At 34.1% G+C, this 21,772-nt stretch overlaps 1 protein-coding gene across 2 annotated transcripts in view; it reads left to right on the top strand.

Moving 5' to 3' along the window:
- ror1 (receptor tyrosine kinase-like orphan receptor 1) overlaps nt 1-17,571 on the top strand; it is a 199,159-nt gene extending 181,588 nt beyond the window's left edge. Inside the window, exons 1-6 of one of the 2 annotated variants that reach the window (XM_087257555.1) lie at nt 4,372-4,438; nt 4,522-4,649; nt 6,862-7,179; nt 8,925-9,170; nt 9,705-9,919; nt 14,501-17,571. In XM_087257555.1, coding sequence (XP_087113681.1) covers nt 4,619-4,649; nt 6,862-7,179; nt 8,925-9,170; nt 9,705-9,919; nt 14,501-15,940 — 2,250 coding nt within the window. In that variant the 5' untranslated portion in view covers nt 4,372-4,438; nt 4,522-4,618 and the 3' untranslated portion in view covers nt 15,941-17,571. Of the gene's footprint in view, nt 1-4,371; nt 4,439-4,521; nt 4,650-6,861; nt 7,180-8,924; nt 9,171-9,704; nt 9,920-14,500 lie in introns of those variants that run through there. The other variant, XM_087257554.1, reaches the window with a different exon arrangement.
- Nucleotides 17,572-21,772: the final 4,201 nt, after the last annotated feature.

The following is a 21,772-nucleotide window of genomic DNA, read 5'->3' as shown; positions in this document are numbered from 1 at the left end:
CAGTGGCCTTGAGGTTTCCATTGATAAAGGATGGCCCCACCATCTTTGTTGTCTATGGTGTAAAGATACAAAATGTGTAGCACCTGAAACTACGGGCACTAGAAGCCTGTGCTGGCATTTCTCCTGCGGTGTTGCTATCAGTGTGTGTAGAATGAGAGAAGAGGGTTGCATTGACAATCCAACACAATGGGCAGAACATTGAACACATTTTATAAGTGACCAGAAACTTGTAAATAACTCATGAAAGAGAAAAGTTATGTTAAAACCAAGCACACCATTGTTTTTCTTGTGAAATTCCCCATTGGGTTTATGTGTCAAATGACCCTCTTCCTATTGAAAAAACAAAAGTTGGATCCAAGATGGCCGACTTCAAAATGGCCACCATGGTCACCACCCATCTTGAAAAGTTTGCCCCCTCACAAATACTAATGTGCCACAAACAGGACGTTAATATCACCAACCATTCCCATTTTTTTCAGGTGTATCCATATAAATGGCCCACCCTGTATAACGTTAAATATATGTATATTTGAAATAATTCCTTCATATGTTTGTCAGCACAGTAGTAATGAGTTTGATGGTAATATTATAGACAGTTGTAAACTATTTAACAAAAAATCTTGCTAGCATAAATATTAAGAATCCATGGTTCTAAAAAAAAATTAAACAAGCCACTGTTTCATCAATGATCAATTCTGTGTTGTTTTTGAAAATGTGGTCAAAAAATTCAGATTAGATCAAAATATTTTCAAAAGCACAAATACAGTTAGGGCTAGGCGTTATGGCAAAAATGCAGTCTCGATAATTATTTTCCATATTGATCGATAACGATTTATATTTCGAAAAGTTGTTTATGCTTCCAGATTTAAAAGAGCATCCCAACAATGTCCAAAGCCAAAAAAATTAGACGGTCCATTAAATGGCATAACATATTTTTGGCTGATAAATTTTCGGTGGCCGAAAATTTGCTCCATCTCTAATATCAACACATTTGATTCCCATTGTTGCACATTTCTGCTGTGTCATTGGCTCTTAGATTATTTTAGTGTAAAAAAGTCCAAAGCTTATCATTGTTATTGACATAAATTTTATTGAAATTCAATATATTATTGTTGTCGGCTCAGATAATTTTATCAGTTAAGGAAAGTAATTTCTTTATCAATCGGTTCCTTTGATTGTTTCCTGTATCTCACATAATTTTGGGGAAAAATATTTATGGCACAGTATTAAAATTGATTCATGTTTTATTAAAAAAATATATTTTTTTAACTTTGTTAAGCTAATGTTGTAGAATTAGGAAAATTACTACCATTTATGAATGAATGAATGAATGAAAAATTGTCAAAAGAAAAGTAAAACTATATCTTTTCATTGCACAATAATAGATGATGTGAAAAATACACTGACTGATTCAAACTTATGATTTTTAACTATACACTATAAAAAATGTAATGAAAAAAAGTCAAGAAAACTAATATTTTTTGTTGGTTTAACTTATAAAAGAATGACCAAGTTTCAACTATTAAGTTATAAAAAGTTTAATGTAATATATTTAATCAGTTTGATTGATGTAAGCTGAGATGACTAGAAAAATGTATTAACTCTTTCAACAAGATATTTTACACTGTATAAGACATTTTTGCAACAATATTTTATTTTTATGGCCTGTAACATCCTGACAATGACTCACACATTATTAAAATAAATACAAATAAAGCCATTTCAAAGAATTGAAGAATTGAGTTTGGATACCAAATGTGCAGTATCTACAATTAGAAACAGCCATGTGTAAGACAGAAGGAGAGCGTGTAAAGGAAGGAGAGGGTTGAAAAAAATAATATTATGCAAAAATAGTTTGTAATTCTCCACAACAAATGTTGCTCCTTGTCATTTAGCTTTCTGTGGGAGGCCACAGTTACCATCGCATTCTCCTGTGACGCACATGCTGGAGAACTGTGAAACTTTTCCTGTGTCTGCCACTGCTGGCCTGAACAAGCACACATTTTCAGATTTGAAATATTTCTTCCATCATTTTTGACAGGATCATCTTTTGGGAAAAAAAATTATTCATCTTTACAAAACAGAACTTTACTATTCGTTACATGAAGCTGAGATATATTTCAGTGTATAATTTCATATATGTGGGTCAAAGAAATTCCATTTTAATGATTAAAAACTTTTAGGGGAGCGCGGGGCATAAAGTAACGTGGGGTTAAATGTAACACAGAGTTTTAAGGTATTTGCTCAGGGTTTATCATGGCATTCTTCCGAGGTTTTCACCACAATGTCGTCAGACATCTTCCTGCCAATTATTGTAAAAGTTCTGAAAAATTTGGATGAGAAACACAGGAGAAACCATTTTTGCAGCATAAAAGTGGTGTTTATTATAGTTTACTTTTTTATTTAAAACATATATCTGAGAGTATGTAAGTAAAATCTTATATTGCTGTGATTACTGTCTTCTAGGCTAAAAGATCAAAACATTTTAATACATGTAAAAAACACAGTGACTGCTAGCCAGTGTTAAGAAAAACACAACACCTCGAGGTTAGTTGTAACAAGGTGTTACAATTAAGCTACACACTGTTGCACACCAATTAAACTAACAAAATGTTTTTTTTTAATTTTGAGTGTAATGTTGGGAACTCTTTAAATAAAAATGTTTTTTTAATAGAAAATTTATTTTTAATAGAAAAAAATATATTTTATTGCTAATAATGCAAATAAATGCATTGTATAATAATGGATAAATGGATAATAATGTGTTTATCCAATAAACAAATAAATAAATAAACTTACTGTGCCATGTAGAATAAAAAAACTGAGCCAATAACTGAGGAAATGATATAGCTACTATTTAAAGTAAATAGAAATTAAATTAATTGGGTGAAATCTGCCTTTGTAAGCATGTTACAATTAACCCCCTGTCTGTTACAAGTTGCCCCGCAGGTGGGGTAAATAGTAACATTTTTACTCCTGGCACTTTTGGCAATACTGCAAAGGAACCATAGGTCCGGCGATCATAATTTCAGTGCTCATTTGTAGGAAAGGTTTGTGTGTTGGTAAAAAAAATGGTAAAAAATATGGTTTGTCTCACCACATTACTTTGTTTATTATTTGAAAAAAGGTAATGATTCGCACTCAATTGCTTCGTACTGTTTTTATTTTTTATTTTTTATTACATTTTACGGGTGATTAAAAGACAGACGTTTCGGCACAAAGCCTTCCTCAGTGTTTATTATTTGACCACAACCAAAAAGTGTTACTTTGTACCCCGCTCTCCCCTTAATGATGAAGGTGATTGGATTTTTTTATATCTTTGTAGTGGCGAATGGTAAAGGTTTAAGTGGCAGTTATTGAGTATTTTGTAGCTGACTATAAATAGTGCCTTTTATGTCATTATCACTTTTGACAAGATTTATTGGTTGCCTAATAATATATTGCTACACTAAATTCAACTTAAGCAAAATTGAAATGTAATGTATAGAAGAACTATATGCTTACAAAAAACTTTTTACACATTTTTAAAATTTATTTTACTTAAAAAATAAACACATTTTAAACACTGTAGGGAAAAAAATGAATCATGGTGTATTTATATTAGGAAAAATATAGCACCATTTTTAGCTGTGAGAAGAAGTAAACCGATTTATTAAACACCAAATTAGCATATATATAGTGACATTTATAGTCACATTTATAATATTTTTAAACTTGTATGATGTTATGGTGTATATAAGGTCATTGAATAGTGCTGATTCTTTTATTGAGAATTATTGATAGCATGCAGTATATGATGTCTGGTATTCAGTCGATAGTAAGCGTGTTTACCATTCCAATCATACCCAGATTGAGTGCTAATGTCTGGATTGACATTTGCTCCTCAGAAAATGCTCTGACTTTTGACCTCTGACCTTTCACGTGTCTGCTTTTCATTAACACCAGCAACCATTTTAATTAATAAAGAATTTATTTTTTCTATTTATTTGGACTCTTCATATCGCTGCTTTCTCTCATTTTGTATTTCACATTAAGTCAAATAGTTTTGGTTTACCACATTGCAAATCACCAGAGTCTAGCAGTGACTCAGTCTTTGCTTCTTTCTCATAGTGTATATATGGATGACATACGCTTTAAAAGAACCACCCGTTCATATGGTTTAAATTACAGGGCATGACATACAGACGTAGGATAAAACGTCTTTTTTTTACTATTTATGATATGTTGAATGCTTTAAATGATATATCCAGGACCTGTATGATATTCCATTTGAATGTATTTTTTCATATGTTGGCTTTGTATTTATTGTATAGGCTGATTAAATATGCAAGATTATTTTTTGTTAGATTGTGTGCATTTTTTGTGCGATCCAGTGGCGCTTACTGCCATCTAGTGTTTGGAGTTAGACTTACAGCCTTACAAAAACACTGTTGGGAAAGTAGGCATGATGTTTAAATATATAATATGCTAATCTAAATGACCATAAATAACACGTATATTTCATTTTTACTTTGTTTTTAGAGAGGATTTTGACGAGGAGGGTTTCTGCCAGCCATACAGAGGGATTGCGTGCGCTCGCTTCATAGGAAACAGGAGCATTTTTGTGGACTCGCTGCAGATGCAAGGCGAGATTGAGACCCAAATCACAGGTATTCCTCCAAAGAAACGTTCAGTGCTTACAAAAGGCATTTCAAAAGCACTGCATTGTACAGACATCAACTGAAACGGAGCTGATAAAATCAGTATGAAGCCTTATGTAAGATAGCTTTAGGCAGCTAGCCTGTGTTGATGGACATTTGCTGTAATGGTGTTCTATATGTTTTAGCATGCAAATAGGCATATGATGGTTTTCTTGTTGTGAATGTGATAATTGCTGAAAGCAATCATGATATTAAAAAATTACTTTAAACAGATATAATAAAAAAGGAACTTATATTTATGTATTACTTTATATTACATAAATGTTCAGTGTAAACAAATGTTTCCGTTTCAATATAAGTATTTAAACTAATTGTAAGTATAAATACAATAGGTAGTGCTTTACAAGAAGGCCTTGTTAGTAAGCATTCGTGAATGTGTTAACTAAAATCAGCAGTGCAAAATTTCATTAATTAATTAATTAATTCATTTTCTTTTCGGCTTAGTCCCTTTATTAATCCGGGGTCGCCACAGCGGAACGAACCACCAACTTATCCAGCACATGTTTAACGCAGCGGATGCCCTTCCAGCTGCAATCCATCTCTGGGAAACACCCATACACACTCATTCACACTCATACACTACAAACAATTTACCTTACATAATTTGTTATAGATATTACGTTAATGTTGTTAGTTTAAAAATGTATAGCTCTTAGCTATTATTATTACTATTAGTTATTGGCTCTATTAAAACAAAATAAAAAATAATTTTATATTAATAGGTCATTAAACTTTATCTAAGAAATTTGCTTTATTTAAATGCTTTGCAAGTAGTGTTCGTCTTTATTATAGTTTAATTAAATCTTAAATCAATGGAGCCTTTTTGTAAAGTGTTAAATCACAGAACTATTAAGAATCATTCAAAACATTGTCAAAATCTTAGGCATGTCATATCCCAGATTACCATGAAACAATTGAAAATAAATAGTCTATTAACCAAGCATTTTGGTTCTGTGATGAACAAAACTGCAAATATAACAGTGTGAATGTTCTTTATTTATAAAAATGTATAAAGGATGTCTAAAGGTTTAAATAATAAATAATTGTTCACAGTATTTTGAAGTGCGGCGGCGCAGTAGGTAGTGCTTTCGCCTCACAGCAAGAAGGTCGCTGGTTCGAGCCTCGGCTGGGTCAGTTGGCGTTTCTGTGTGGAGTTTGCATGTTCCCCCTGCGTTTGCGTGAGGTCCTCCGTGTGCTCCGGTTTCCCCCACAGTCCAAAGACATGTGGTACAGGTGAATTGGCTACGCTAAATTGTCCATAGTGTATTTGTGTGTGCGCATACTGTAAGTATATATGTGTTTCCCGGTGGTGGGTTGCGACTGGAAGGGCATCCGCTGCGTTAACAAAAAATCTGCTGGATAAGCTGGCGGTTGGTTCTGCTTTGGCAACCCCAGATTGATAAAGGGACTGAGTCAAAAAAAAAATGAATGAATAGATGAATTTTGAAGTGCCCACAATAAAAAAAAACCATGCTCATGTTTATTATTATCACAGTATATAGTACTATTGAATATTAGCACGTTACATGTAAATATCATGATCGTTCAGTACCATCTTATTTATTTACCAAGGTTTTACTATCTGTTTCATCCCTCTTCATTTTTTAGAAAAAGTATGAGGCAGTTTTTGTGTTTAAAGGCACAATATGTATGTGTTTTGTAATATGTACAAAACACATACATAGGAGTTTTATAATGTGCTGACTAATGTACTTGCATTGTGCTAAATGTTTTATAGCAGTTTACCTATTAACACGTAACATGTCCTGTGTCCACATACAAATGATATCACACACTCTAGATTCACAGTGAAAAGTACACACTGTGCCTTTAAGGATACAGTAAATCTTGGTATAATGCACACATAAACTAAACTAAGCCTGGTTTTAGTTTTGGATTGGACTTGTCTTACAGTTTACTGTGAGAAAGTTTCCAGTTGTATCCCTTTACATCACACAAGCATTCACTGTGGTTACCCCTCAGTAGTGAGCAGTCAGTTTGTTCTGAACCGCATGACTTCTTGCAAAACCACAACAATTGACCAGAACTTTTGTGTTTTTGTTATTTGTGTCTAAACTATAATTCCCCTCAAATACACAAGACTTTAACATAGCTTGTTAAAAACCACAATGGTGTAAACCTCTGACCTTTTTTTTTTCAGCGGCATTCACCATGATTGGCACCTCCAATCACCTGTCCGATCGCTGTTCCCAGTTTGCCATCCCATCCCTGTGTCACTTTGCCTTCCCGACATGCGACCGCAGCTCTGGCATGGACAAGCCGCGGGACTTATGTAAAGATGAGTGTGAGATTCTGGAGAATGACCTATGTAAAACTGAGTACATCATCGCTCGATCAAACCCTCTCATTCTTAAACGGCTCAAACTGCCTAAATGTGAAGATCTGGCCACTTTGGACAGTCCCGAGGCTGCAAACTGCATGAGGATTGGCATTCCTATAGCGGAGACCATTAATAAAAGTAGGTCTTTTGGGTTGTTATTAAAATAAAGCAAAAATTGTTTTCTTGTACAAATATCTAAACGTGAGATGATACAAGGTATTAATACCTGATTTCAAAAAAAAAAAAGAAGTTTTTGTTTAAAACGAGAAATAATATCTACCAATGACAGAAGAAAAAACTATTTTTCCTAAATAAGGTTTATCCAAATATCTTGGATTTTTCCCTTTTTTATATAAAATACATACAATTGTGACTTAAAGGATCAAGCGGGTATGATTTATTAGGCATCCAAATTTAATTAACAAATACATTTTTAATTTATTTAGGAAAATAAAGAGGAAAAATATCTGCCAATGACAACAGAAAAAAGATTTGTGCTTTCTGCTGGAATTGTTTATCGTAAATCTTGCACATTTGTATTTCATTCTATTTTTAAGCACAATCTCAAATTAATTTTTATAAATCTTTCATAAATCAAGACTTAATATTTAAAAGTCACAGTTCACCAAAAACTATTTGTGTAATTTAATTTTTGTAATTCAAAAAAGTCAACGGCTATTCAAAAACACTGCCTATTCAATGTTTCTCACATAGACTCCTAGATTCCTAGCACATCATCACAGAGCAATGGTTATTAGTTTGCCTTTTTCATACAGTGGGGGAAATAATTATTGCACACGTCACCATTTTCTCAGAAAACATATTTCTAAATATGTTATTGACTTGAAATTTTCACCAGATATTGGTAACAACCAAAAAAATTAATATATAAAACAATATTAAATAGTTTAGAAATTAAGTTACGTGTAATAACATGAAATGACACAGGAAAAAAGTATTGAACGCATGAAGAAAGGGAGCTGTAGGAAGGCTGTGAAAGCCCAGACAGCAACTGAAATGTCTCAGTAGTTCTTCAGTAACCCTCTGCCCTTCATCATTGTAAATTAATATTAGCTGCTTCAGTTTAATCTACATCACCAGGATGATGAAGATGAAACCAGAGTGGACATTTCAGCAAGACAATGATCCAAAACATAGCCAAGGAAATTCTCAATTGCTTCAGAATAAGAAAATCAAGCTGTAGAATGGTCCAGCCAATCATTTGACTCGAATCTAATACAAAATACAAGATAAAATTTCAGATTTGATAGATTGAACCCACAGAACGATTAAGATTTTTACACTCACACTTCATTCTCCATATGAGAGGCGTCTTTAAGCTGCCATCACCAAAAAAGACTTTTATATAAAGTATTAAATACATTTCAGTAGTTCAGTACTTTCTCCTTGTGTCATCTTATTGTTATTACATATAACAGTTTTTTTTTTTGTTTCGTTTTATTTTTATGTTTCTTTTGTTTGGTGTTTTTACCAAAATCTGGTTCAATTCCATGTCAACAGCTCCTTTAGAAATATTATTCCCAGAAAAAAAATGACGTTAAATACTTTTTCCCCACTGTATGTTTTTTTTGTACTCTCAAATTAGTAGTAGTCATTGCCTTGCAATTTATTACTTAATAACCTGTTTCAGCTAAAAATTTTAGTTTTCTACTGAACAAACATCTTGGATAGCCTGAGGAAGAGTTCTTTCATTCTATTTTAAGTCACTTATTAAATTAACACATCTTGACACAAGAATATTTTGAGATTTGTACTAAAAAAAGAGCAAATGAGCTAGTAATTGCAAAAACTGCTGAAAAAGACTTGAAAAAACATGATTTAACAGAAAAGAAATCAATTATCTTCATGTCTTTCTATTTTAGGTCACAAATGTTACAACAACAGTGGTTCAGACTACCGTGGCACAGTCAGTGTGACTAAATCTGGTCGTCAGTGTCAGCCGTGGAACTCTCAGTATCCCCATAGTCACACCTTCCTGGCCATGCGTTACCCAGAACTCAACGGGGGACATTCCTACTGCCGCAACCCCGGAAACAAGCACGACGCTCCCTGGTGTTTCACCCTCGATGAGGCTGTGCGCATGGAGCTCTGTGACATTCCTCCATGCGGTAAGACACACCGCTCATACTGCCATAAGCTAGGCTCAGATTTGCATTCTCTAGTCACAATTGTCTAACAAGGCGTGTAATGCTCTGTAAGTTTTAATGAATTTGTTAAAGGACTTTATGCCATGATTTATTGCACCAGTATTATTATTATTATTATATTATACTATTACTATACTATTGTAAATGATTGTTACTATTACTATACTATTTTAAATGATTCTGTTACATGGCTGCACTATTATGTTCAGTATACATATTTTGAATTAACTTTGATATTTAAGTATTTTTGTGACATATTTCTGTCATTTTGTTTTGTTTACAACAATAGACATCCTATTTCAAGTGTCATGAAAATAAAAAATAGAAGACTACAAGTCATATTATTTTGATCTTTATTTCAGTAGACTGCCAGAGATAAAAAAAAAAAACATTATTTTTAAGCCAAATCTTAATAAAATGCAAACAATTCTGAAAAATTATGTTTGCTACAACTCATTGTTTTACTCAATATGTTTGTGTATTGATTGTCTTCAGATTTGCCCAAGCATGGCAGCAGCAGCAACAGTATGGGAATCCTGTACATCCTGGTACCAAGTGTGGCTATACCACTGGCTATTGCTCTGCTGTTCTTTTTCATCTGTGTTTGTCGAAACAACCAGAAAGCCTCACGTCCACCAGCACCACGTCAGCCCAAACCCGTTCGTGGCCAGAACGTGGAGATGTCCATGCTCACAGCCTACAAACCAAAGGTGAGCTGTTAATATATTTGTATAGATGCAACTGATAGTAGCTATAATTCTGTTAACTTCAACAAAACAAATACAGTTAGAACAGATGCTTGTCTTGTTTTATCTCTGTGCATAAAGGGGTGGTCCAGAGTGTATTTGTAAGGCTTGGTTGTGTTTATTGGGTGCAAAACAATGTGTGCTCATTCTATATTTGTAAAAGAAATCACGTTATTTTTTCAAATATCCTACTTTAATTATATACTGCTACTCAGCTGACATGAAAACAAGTATCATATTTCCTAGTTCCTCCGAAAGCCCACCCTCAAGAGGCACTGATTGGTCAGCTAACATAGTGTGCTGTGATTCATGGATCAGCTCCATGTCACCAGGAAGTGCCATGCCTCTTCTTGCACGGACTATGCCTCTGCTGTGTAAATACTGTTTATGACATCATTAACCCCGGTGTATTTTTTCTGTAGTCCCCAAACTGTGTTCTCTGTACACTTGGCTAAGCTAACGCTGTAAAAGCTAATGTCCCCCTTTGCATTGAACTTTAAGCGTATTACATTCAGAGATGTTTTTACTAAAGTATAAAATATGATATCGTAGTGGACTACCGCTTTAAGGAACATGCAGTTTCCTGTTTGTAATTAAGACTCTGTGGCAGCGTATATGTATATGTAACTTGTAAATACACAATAACTAATGATACACTATAAATCAAAGTAATATTTCTTTTTTTTGTAAGAATGTTCTTTAGTGTTGATTACAGGGCTTAACCATCTCGTCAGGCTAGTATTAATGTGATACTATGCCTACATTGGAATCTCAAATATCAGTAGCAGGATAGCTCTGCCCATCCTTATAGAAAAATAGCTTATTGAAGCTGTTTTAATCTGTCAAAAAAACTGAACAATTGTTCAAAATGATGTCCTGTCAGTTCATTCTTCAGTTTTAGTTGAAGTACACTATACTGAGGCCCATTACGGTTCAATACAGTTATCAGAAAAATGTCTTGCAGGATATCTTTGTTACTATGTGCAATGAAGGAGAACCATTGTTTTGATTCCTTACACATTTTCTTATTACAAAAAATATGTTTAGCCCAGCACACAGCACTCTTTTGGATGTTAGGCAGCTATTGTCACTAATTATACACACCCTTTTTTATCATAAAAGCCATTTCTGTGTGAGTGTGTGTGCATGTGTATGGGTTTAAGTACAGTAGGTAAACCAGGATCATTTTCTTTTTTGAATCCGATTCAAACAAAGCAACATACCTGAACTACAAGTGTAGCAATCCCTGCTCTAAATACTCTGAAAGCGACATTTAACACATTTCTAACTGGCCTGATTCCTTTAGTTAGTCGGGTGTTAAAATAACACAGACTGCATGTGTATATAAGCAGCACTATCACCAGGTGTCTCTCTCATCTCTCCCGTGCTGTGTTTTATTTTTCTACGTTTTATCTTATGGAGTAGTGTGTCATTCTCATAACGTTTGAATTAGTGTGCATTCCTGGGTGATGGGGAGGGTTCAGGGGCTGCACAAACAGGAGGAAAACGGCATGAGGGGATGAGCATATGGAGGCAATCTCTTCCAGGCCCGGAGAGCAATCTAAATATAATCAGACTGTTATCATTCCCCTCAAATCATTCAAAGAAGAATCAAATGAGATTTTTCATTCATTCTGCCTTTTCATCTTGGTAACTGGTTAGAGTGACATTTTTACAAACAAATATTTTGATGAGATGATGGTAGTTTCACTCAGTTTCAGTATTAATCAGATATTTTGACACCCTGAAGTGCTGTTTGTGTCTGTAACAGATTGAGACCTTTTTTTTTTTACACTCGCGACTACAAGCCAAAGTTTAGATTAAGGTCACCACTCACTCAAGTAATATCTAAAACAGCGATGAGACATGTTTGGCCTCAGGCAAAGTTGACGCTAACGTGAAACATCTGCTTCTTTCAAAGAAAGAGGCTCCTATCTTTTATTGAGACACTATTCATTTCTATTTTACAGGAATAGTTCACCCATAAATATACGTTTATTCACTGTTTACTTATTCTATGTTGGTTCCAAAGCTTTTTGAGTTTCAAAAGTAGATATTTTGACGAAAGTTAAAACCTGTTGACCATTGATATTCGTGGTGGGAAAAACAAATACTGTGGAGGTCAATGGCTGATGGTGTCCACAAACTTTACATAAAATACTGTTGTTCAGATTATATGCATACCTGTCAACCCTCCCGTTTTTCCTGGGATTCTCCCGTATTTTACAATTGTATCCCACTGTAAGGTGCCGTAAAGGTATTTTCACATTTTTCTCCTGTATTTTTAATCTTTCTACGAAGGGTGGCAATAAACATCAAAGAGCCAAACCTCCCTATGTGCAACCCATAATATCGAACCTCCAGGGGATGCCCCTTGCTCTTAGATGTGAATCTGTTCTGTGCCTTCATTTTATTTATGTATGAAAACACTTATAAAGAGGGCAACGTGGTGGTGCAGTATAGTGCTGTCGCCTCCAGTAATGCATTCAGTAACATTCATTCAATAATAAATTGTATCATTTGTACATTTAACTATGATTAACTTTATTGAATTACTTTTATTTTTATCATTCCCTTATTGTACTTGAATACTGTTAGACTCTGAAAACAATTAAACACTTTTTCAATCTTTTCCTTGATTGTATTCATAGATTGTTAGGCATGAAAATACTCACAACACATGCAAATACAGAAACACACTGCAAATAGCACGGACTGCAATGAAAATGTGTGAGGGGATCCCGGAATATTTTTAGATTGTTTATTAGATTTTTTGGAGATGCTATCCCACAGCAGAATCATGCCAATCCATCTAACATAGTCATTTATTTCCAAATAAAGATATTAAGTCATCTGGTGAAATCGTATTCATATCGCAAAATCAAAAACTAATCCAATGCTAGATTTTTCCAATATTGTTCAGCCCTACTGCAATGCATTACACAGGCTGTCTAGCATCTTTTTAAATATCTTCTTTTGCGTTGAACAGAACAGTTTCTTTCCCATGAAACATCATTATCCATGCTTCTTACATCTATGTTTCACATATAGGGGATAAACAGTAGAGTCACAGTGATTGTCAAGTATGTGGTGAGACTGCTGCTGCCAACTACATAAATGTACATGACAGTGAGAATATTTTAGGAGCCAACAGAGGTTTTATGCATTTCTGTGGTCAGTGGTTGAGGTCGTAGAATGTCTTGTTTTTCAGCAACTGAGCAGAAGATGAAAAATGCCGCTGCAACTGCAAAGGGTTACTTTGTGAATTTAAAATGGAACAAATAATGACATGTTAAAGCATTCACTTAAGTCATATTGTAAAATACTCTATTTCATTTTATTTGGATAGATTTAATGTAATTTTAATATTAATCCTTAATGAATGAATGAATTAATGAATGAATTACTTTTATAATGCCACCAGCCATACTCGCAATTTCAAGTTGCTTCCGTGTTCTACTTTGCCGGCATTTAACCAATAGGGTCTTTGCAATAAAGCGATGTCATGCCGCACACATTGCTGTTTTTGTGTGAAGTCAAGAAAGAGGTCTAACTCTGTGCCACCACAAAACTATAAATATGTAAAAAATAATGAGAATATATATACATATATATTCGAGTGCTGATCGGGAGGCAACGTCCGATTCTGAAACCACGTGATCGGGCCTGATTTCCTATCACGTGATCAGATCTGGACTTACCTAATTAATGCAATTTAATTTTCAGTAATGTTTATTTAAAGGACCTTGGGTATTATCAAATGAACATGTAAGCTATTAAACTTAAAACTAAAAAGTTTTTTTAAATAATGAAAGCCTTTAACTGGTTTGTTTGTATATTTTATTATAATAATAGATTTAAACATTTTAATGATATAAATGTAATGTAATATATGATGAACAGATTTTTTTTTTCATTTCCAAATTGTTAAGTTTGTTTATATATATATATATATATATATATATATATATATATATATATATATATATATATATATATATATATATATATATATATATATATATATATATAAATATATATATATATAAATAGTTAACTATATGCAACAAACAATTCATTAATTTTCTTTTCGGCTTAGTTCCTTTATCAATCTGGAGTGCGACAAACAATACATAATTTAACTTTTAACAATTATTTTATTTATCATACACTGTTTCTGCAAATGAGAAATAAATGACAGAAAAAGGAGTAAAAACAGACCATATCTCTAAAAATGATCAATTACAAGATTAAAAACTGTAGATTATTTTAATAAGGCAAATGTGTAGATTAACCATTACTAATAGTGTACATATATTTAGCAGCCAGTTTTGAACTGTCATCTTATCCTCTTAATAGTAGTTAATAGTAAAGTTTTTCTCGGCTCACAGATGTTTGGTTATTGGGCGGATACAAAAACCTATGAAGGATGTTTATAACAGTTAAAAAAGTGTCACTAAATATACACAATTAATTTTTGTCTGATAAATTCCATAACAAATTTGCCAAGCCATACTTATCTGTCTATTTGCTTCTTTTCTCTAGAGTAAAGCCAAGGAGCTTCCTCTGTCTGCGGTGCGCTTCATGGAGGAGCTGGGCGAGAGTGCCTTCGGTAAGATCTACAAAGGCCACCTGTACCTGCCCGGCATGGAGCACGCTCAACTTGTGGCCATAAAAACCCTGAAGGACATCTCCAGTGCACAACACTGGGGCGATTTCCAGCAGGAAGCATCCGTCTTGGCAGAACTTCACCACCCTAATGTGGTTTGTCTCCTGGGTGTAGTGACCCAAGAGCAGCCCGTCTGCATGCTCTTCGAGTTCCTGGCCCAAGGCGACCTCCACGAGTTCCTCATCATGCGCTCTCCACATTCAGATGTGGGCTGCAGCAGCGACGAAGACGGCACTGTCAAGTCCAGCCTCGACCACGGAGACTTCCTTCACCTGGCCATTCAGGTGGCGGCTGGAATGGAATACCTGGCCAGCCATTTTTTCATCCACAAAGATCTTGCAGCACGTAACATCCTAGTTGGCGAACAACTGCACATCAAAATCTCCGACCTTGGGTTGTCTAGAGAAATCTACTCCTCTGATTATTACAGAGTCCAACCCAACACCCTCCTCCCTATTCGCTGGATGCCACCAGAGGCCATAGTTTATGGGAAATACAGCACAGATTCTGACGTTTGGGCGTTTGGTGTGGTTTTATGGGAGATCTTCAGCTTTGGTTTGCAGCCTTATTATGGCTTCAGCAATCAGGAGGTGATGGAGATGGTACGAAAGAGGCAGCTGTTGCCCTGTCCAGAGGATTGCCCTCCTCGCATGTATGCCCTGATGACTGAGTGTTGGCAAGAAGGTCCTGCTCGCCGGCCGAGATTTAAAGACATCCATACACGTCTACGGGCTTGGGAGGGTCTGTCCTCTCATGCCAGCTCCAGCACGCCATCTGGAGGCAACGCCACCACCCAGACTACCTCTCTGAGTGCCAGTCCTGTCAGCAACCTCAGCAGCCCACGCTATGCCGGCTACATCTATGGAGCTCCACAGAGCCTCCAACCTGGACAGATTACAGGCTTCATGGCGGCACCAATGCCACAAAGCCAACGTTTTATACCTGTGAATGGATACCCTATTCCTACGGGATACGCCGCATTTCCTGCTGCCCATTTCGCTGCATCTCAAGGCCCACCACAGGTGGTGCAGCATTGCCCTCCACCCAAAAGCCGGTCGCCCAGTAGTGCCAGCGGCTCCACCAGCACGGGTCACGTGACCAGCGTGCCCTCCACAGGCTCCAATCATGACGCCAACACACCACTGCTTTCTCATTGTGTCACTCTGACACCCATGACAGCAGTGCCAGGTGGTACACTGCCAGTTTTTGGACATATGGCACAGAAGGCCATGCAAATAGACCCAAGTCAGGCGGCACTGCTGGCTGACACTAACAGACTGATGTACAGCGAATCCATCATCACTGCAGATTTGTGAATACTCGTTTTGTCCTGTACATTGATAATTATTGATATTTTAATGTCTGTTCTTCCTTGTAAATATGAAATAGCCTGAACAGAATGCGAAAGTTTATATTTTATTGTGTGTTTTTATAAATGTGTCTTAAAGGAAACTTGTATATTCACATATTCTCTGTGAAGCTCCATGCCACTTTTTTTTTTTTTATAAATGTGGCAGAACGGCCTTAAAATGTGCTTTTTGTCAAACAGGATTTTTACATTTATTTTTCAAGGTTATTTTGGACAGAGCTGTGGCTTTTTTGTCTCTTTTTTCACTTATTGATGACTTGAACGCTTCAGACTGTCTCTGTTGTGGCAGTGGCCTTTTGGATGAATTGAACAAGTTAAAATACATTAAAGCGATAGTTCACCCATTTACTCACCCTCCACGTGTGACTTGCCACAAACGGGTTTCTCTAGAATATATTTTGGAAACCCCAAACTATTTACTTCCATAGTATTAGCTTTTCCTACTATGGGAGTCAATAATGGCCACAGATTTCTAGAATTCTTCAAAATGTTTTCTTATGTGCTCAACAATAGACAGACGAACTATCCCTTTAATGTTGCAGATTCCAAATTAAAGGAATAGTTTTGCAAATATATATATCAACCAGGGCCTTGATATAGAAAAACATATTATTTTAATCATGGCCACCATATGTGCCTTTTATTATGAATTCAGGGAGGAAAGTAAAGTTTTGATAAAGTCAGAAGTGTCTGATAAAGTCTTAGTCAAATGATTTCAAAGTAAAAGTCATATCAGGGCTGCATCTGAAAGTTTATCTTTCAGAAAAACATTTGCATTTCATCCTGAAAGTGATTTCAGAGAGGCTACGCATTCATAAAACATCAAAATATAGAGAATTTTTGATAACTTAGCAAACATTTAAACACAAGTTGACAAAAAATACATACAAGTTTATGTACTGACCCCAACTGGTCAGATGTCTTTTCCCTTTCATCTCAAATTGTCTACATATACGCTACATATATGATATTTAAATCAGGATGTTTCATCTAAATGCGTCAACCTTCACGTTACTGTGTGGCAAAGCATATGTGAAAACGGCCCTTTAACTGATGCAGAACTTTTTTTTAACATGAACTCCTTACTACCTATAGAATGTAATACCTAACAATTCCTCTAGAGGTCAGTGTCGCTCTTTGACTCTGATTGAATGAAGTTTTTATTTGTCTCTCAATTATACTGTATGTGTCTGCTATTTTTCAATCTTCACTTGATGTTTGATATCTGTGTCCAAGTTTGTAGCTTGTTTAATCTCTTTATGCATCACAGAAATAGGGGTTAAACCAATCGGATCATTTTCGTAAGCAGCTGTATGTCATTTTCATTCTCTTTTTGGTTTGTTGCTATGCAACTGTTTAATTCAAGCGCACTCTTTTCCTGTGATGAAGACAATCAAGAGTTTCTCTTTTATGCAGGGTACAGTGTTTGTGAAGACATGAATGCTTTATGACCTATGAAATGCCTTATGGACAATCTCATGATGCGTCATGACATTTCATGAACAGACATTATGCATGAAAAACGGATTTGTAGATCAATGGTTTATTTTTATATGATGTCACACAATTTTACATCAATATTGCAGTCTTATTATATGTCTGAACATAAAGTGTGTCGACAATATAAAAGCCACTTAAAAAAACAGTCTTGCTCAATGTCTTTTTGTCTTCAGATATGATGGCATGCCGTGTGTAAATCATAAACATATTTTTTTAAACATCCTGTTCATATTTTTATGATTAAAATGTGCTCTCTTGTTATATACAGTAAATGATTAGCCCTCCTATGAAAGTAAAATAGTTTTTTCAGAAAATGTCCTAGCAAGTGCTGTTTGATGGAGAGAACATATTTTAACACGTTAAAAAAATAACTATTTTAATAATATTTTGTTTGTTAATGTATGCAATGTATGTTTTATGCAAGATACTGCAGTATTCAAATTAAAGTACAGTTTAAATACTTAACAAGGTTAGCTGGGTTACCGAGTTAGGTTTTTTAGACAAGTCATTTGACAACAGTGCTTTATTCTGTAGACAATCAAAAGAGAACAAAAATATTTCTTAATAATACTAAGAAATAATAATGTTGACCTTAATTTTTTATTTATTTATTTTTTCAACCAAATTGGGAAAAAAAACGACTTTCTCCTGAAGAATTGATATATATTAAGTAAATCTAGGAACATTTTTACTCTGATAAATAGCACTTATAAATATAAATATTTTAAAAAATAAAAAACTTCACAGGAGTGCTAACAAATTTGGCTATAACTACATTCAGCATTTTATGTAAAGTCATGATCGTAAATAGTTTTTTTAAAGTATTAAGATATTGCATTTTGAGCGTGATGTCTTTTTTATTAATTTTTTTTTTTTTTAACCCTTCCGTTCTGAAAGCATTTTCTCTGGTTAGTCTCTGCACTAGTCTTTTGTGATTGGTCTAGAGCAGAGATGCCCAAAGTAGGGCCTGTGGGCCAAAGTTGGCCCATGGTAACCTTTGATTCAGCCCGCCATCCCATCTAAGAAGAGAGGGAGAATGATGGGGATGGTTTAGAGATTGTCAATTTAAAATAACAGTTTGATTGTTTGTTTGTTTGTTAAAAGCTAACTGAAATTAATGTCACCTGATAATGCAGAGACTCTGGTGAGCACATCAAGGCAAAGGCAGATTCTGCTTGAGTGTATTCAGCATTGAACTTCAATGTGTTATAAATGTGATTGTTTGTTTTTGTTGCAAGTTATCATTTTAAAAAGTTATACTGCATTAGTTAATAGGATATAAAGTAATGTTTTCTATTTATTTTGAAATATTAAATTTAAAAAAATAGGAAATTACCCATGACAACTTTAATGTATATAGTTTGGTATATTTACCTTCAGCCCACGGCTCTCAATGATATATTGGATTTTTGACCCTTTATATGAAAAAGTTTGGCCACCTCTGGTCTACAGCTTAATGTGCATTATGAAATGAAATACAGCACAAATCATACTCTTCCAGGAGTCAGTTATAACTACAATGTTTGAGTTGCAAAAAAGATTATAATTTGTCATAAAGAAAAGTGTTATAGGCTTGGATTTACTTAAACCATCCAGAATCGATTCTTTCCTTTAAGAGACAATAACCTAATTTATTGCATACTTTGATATTTTAATATTAGCATATTCATATATTCATTTTACGTTTACAAACTGATATTATTGGACACTTCATGTAAGGCAATGTCCAAAAAGCACATGCCAAACGTTAGCCAAATGTTAGCATATGCCACCAGTAGAGGGCGGTGTAGATTTAGTTTGATTTCAAACATTGGGAAATTCTAGCAAACTTCACGGCCTAAAAATGTCTTGTGAATGTTTTACATTATAGGTCTGCATTCATTTCATAGACCTGTGTCAGTCAATTTTCCTGTAGCATTGCATAAATAAATCTTTTAAAAAGTCTAGCATGTGTGCCAAAGCAGAAAAATATCATGATGTAAAAATGCTGTATTTTTTTTAAAGGCCTACTCTCCTTAAAACTCAAGGGAAAAAAAAGGTCCTGACCTTGAGCACAGATAATTCAGACGAGATTGGTTTTGATGTTGGTAATATTTGGGATCAGTTCTTCATATTATTTAATAGCAGGCCCGTAGCCAGCCTGGTAAAAGGGGTGGTTCTTTTTTTTCTCAAAAAGTGGACCTTTTTGCAGTTATGCGCCTCAGTTTCTATTTAACTATGAGATTTAAATACTGTATTTTAGTGACATTTTTTTTTTGTTTTTTTTGCTGGATTAGCTAGTCAGATTTCATCATACCCACACTTTTTGATGTACTTAAAATATTTTCAAAAAAATTGCAATAAAAAATTAAAACAAGATTAATTTTAAAAATGCAAATTTATTACATCATATATCATTGGGAAAAAATAAAAATCTTTTAAAGTTTTAAAGTAAAAAATAAAAAAAACGGTACCTTACTGTCATTTATTACAAAAAACAAACTGGCCAGCACATTCAACTGTACTCAGTCACAATTTATAATTAAAACAACAACAACATAATAATAATAATAATAATAATAATAATAATAATAATAATAATAATACAATAATAATAAATTCTTCTGAATTTTTCTAGTCTCTTAAGTAAAAAAAAAAGTACATTTGAAAATTCCTGGATATTAACAATAGCCAAAATATATTCATAATAATTTAATATGGTCCGCAGCTTCACACCTTTCTATTGCTCATTTTTATTTCAGAAATAAGGTCCAAGATTTAGAATAAAATTTACATGTAAAATGTTTTCTGTTTAAAAATGATACAGTAGTGAAAGAAGACTTCTCTTACATCAGATTATATTCCCACCAAAGCAACAGCCGACAGAGGATTCCGTTTGGTCTTAAAGCCTTTTTCGATGAATTATTTTCATTATTTATGATGGCACAGCAGTCAAAATAGGACCAATGAGCTCATGTATGGGACAAAATCTGGACCTTTGTCAGTGAGGGGTGTGTCTTCCAAACCGCCCTGGCTACAGGCCTGAAAAAAACATGTTTTATGCTTATAGTAAACATGTTTTTAATAGAATTTTGGCTGTAAAAGCGCACCTACAGGTGTTTCAGGCACAGGTCAGATTTTCTCCAGCTCATAATTTATTTTGTTTAATATTGTCCAAAAAATGATTAGACCTGTCAAGTTTCATCTAGAACAGGGGTCACCAACCCTGTTCCTGGAGAGCTACCTTCCTGCATTAATGTGTAATTTCTTAATTAACAAACTTCCTATCAAACTTTCCAATTTCATCAGCAAATGCTTCAGGCATGTAAACTTATTTATAAGCACATTTTCTTGCCACACAATTTTTAAATTTGGAACAACTGTGATATTTTACATAAGAGGAAATCTATTTTACATTTATTTAATAATTGGTTCAGTAATGGGCTGATATTAGTAAACCAGTTATTTGACAGTAATGGTAATTTATTTAATTACTCTGATTTTACTGCAAGATATACTCTGTCCATATAGAATTTACTATCTTTTGTAAGGCCATCTCCTCTGAAATCTGTTTTCTTTTTAGAAGTAATAACAATAATTCATTGATTTCTGTTTGTTCCCCTAGTCCTGATTCTACTGTTGTTGGATCCATTTATTTCTCCACTGAAAAAAATCCAATCATAAAATCAGGTTTTTATTTTTAGACCTTGTCATCTCAAATCCTTCTTCTATTTCTTATTGGAACAACCTCTTTGATGATAGTAAATGGTCGTATGTTTGGTCACTCCCCCAGAATTTTTTTTTTTATCGAATAAAATTAAAGGAATATCTTTTAAAATTATTCACAGGTTTTATCCAGTTAAACAATATTTACAAAAGTTCAAAAATGACATTGACATCTCTTGCTCTTTCTATGAGACTTTTGAATCTGTTGCTCACTTGCTTTGGGAATGTCCCTTTGTTAAATCGTTTTGGTCTGATGTGAATTCTTTAATTCATTTAATTCATTTAATTCTTTAATTCACTTTATTTAATATTCTGCATTAATTTGTTTTATTCTTGTCATGTGCCCTCATTTATTTATTTATTTTTATTTTTTATGTTTCTTTTTCTCTCTCTCTTTGTCTTTCTTTTGATTTACCTATATTATATTTGTTTTGAAATTGTTACATTTCTCGTTGCAAAAAAAGTAATATTTGTATTGATTGTACTACTATCCGTTTTGTATTTGTATTTGTTGTAATGGACTGTTATTGCAATAAAAAAAGTAACAAGTAACATGTCATTAGGTTATGTGACC

Source organism: Danio rerio, chromosome 6, assembly GCF_052040795.2.
Source record: "Danio rerio strain M-AB ecotype USA chromosome 6, GRCz13ab, whole genome shotgun sequence".
Lineage (NCBI taxonomy): Eukaryota > Metazoa > Chordata > Actinopteri > Cypriniformes > Danionidae > Danio > Danio rerio.
The sequence above is the reverse complement of the archived record's forward strand: the minus strand, read 5'-3'. Positions and strand labels throughout refer to the sequence as shown.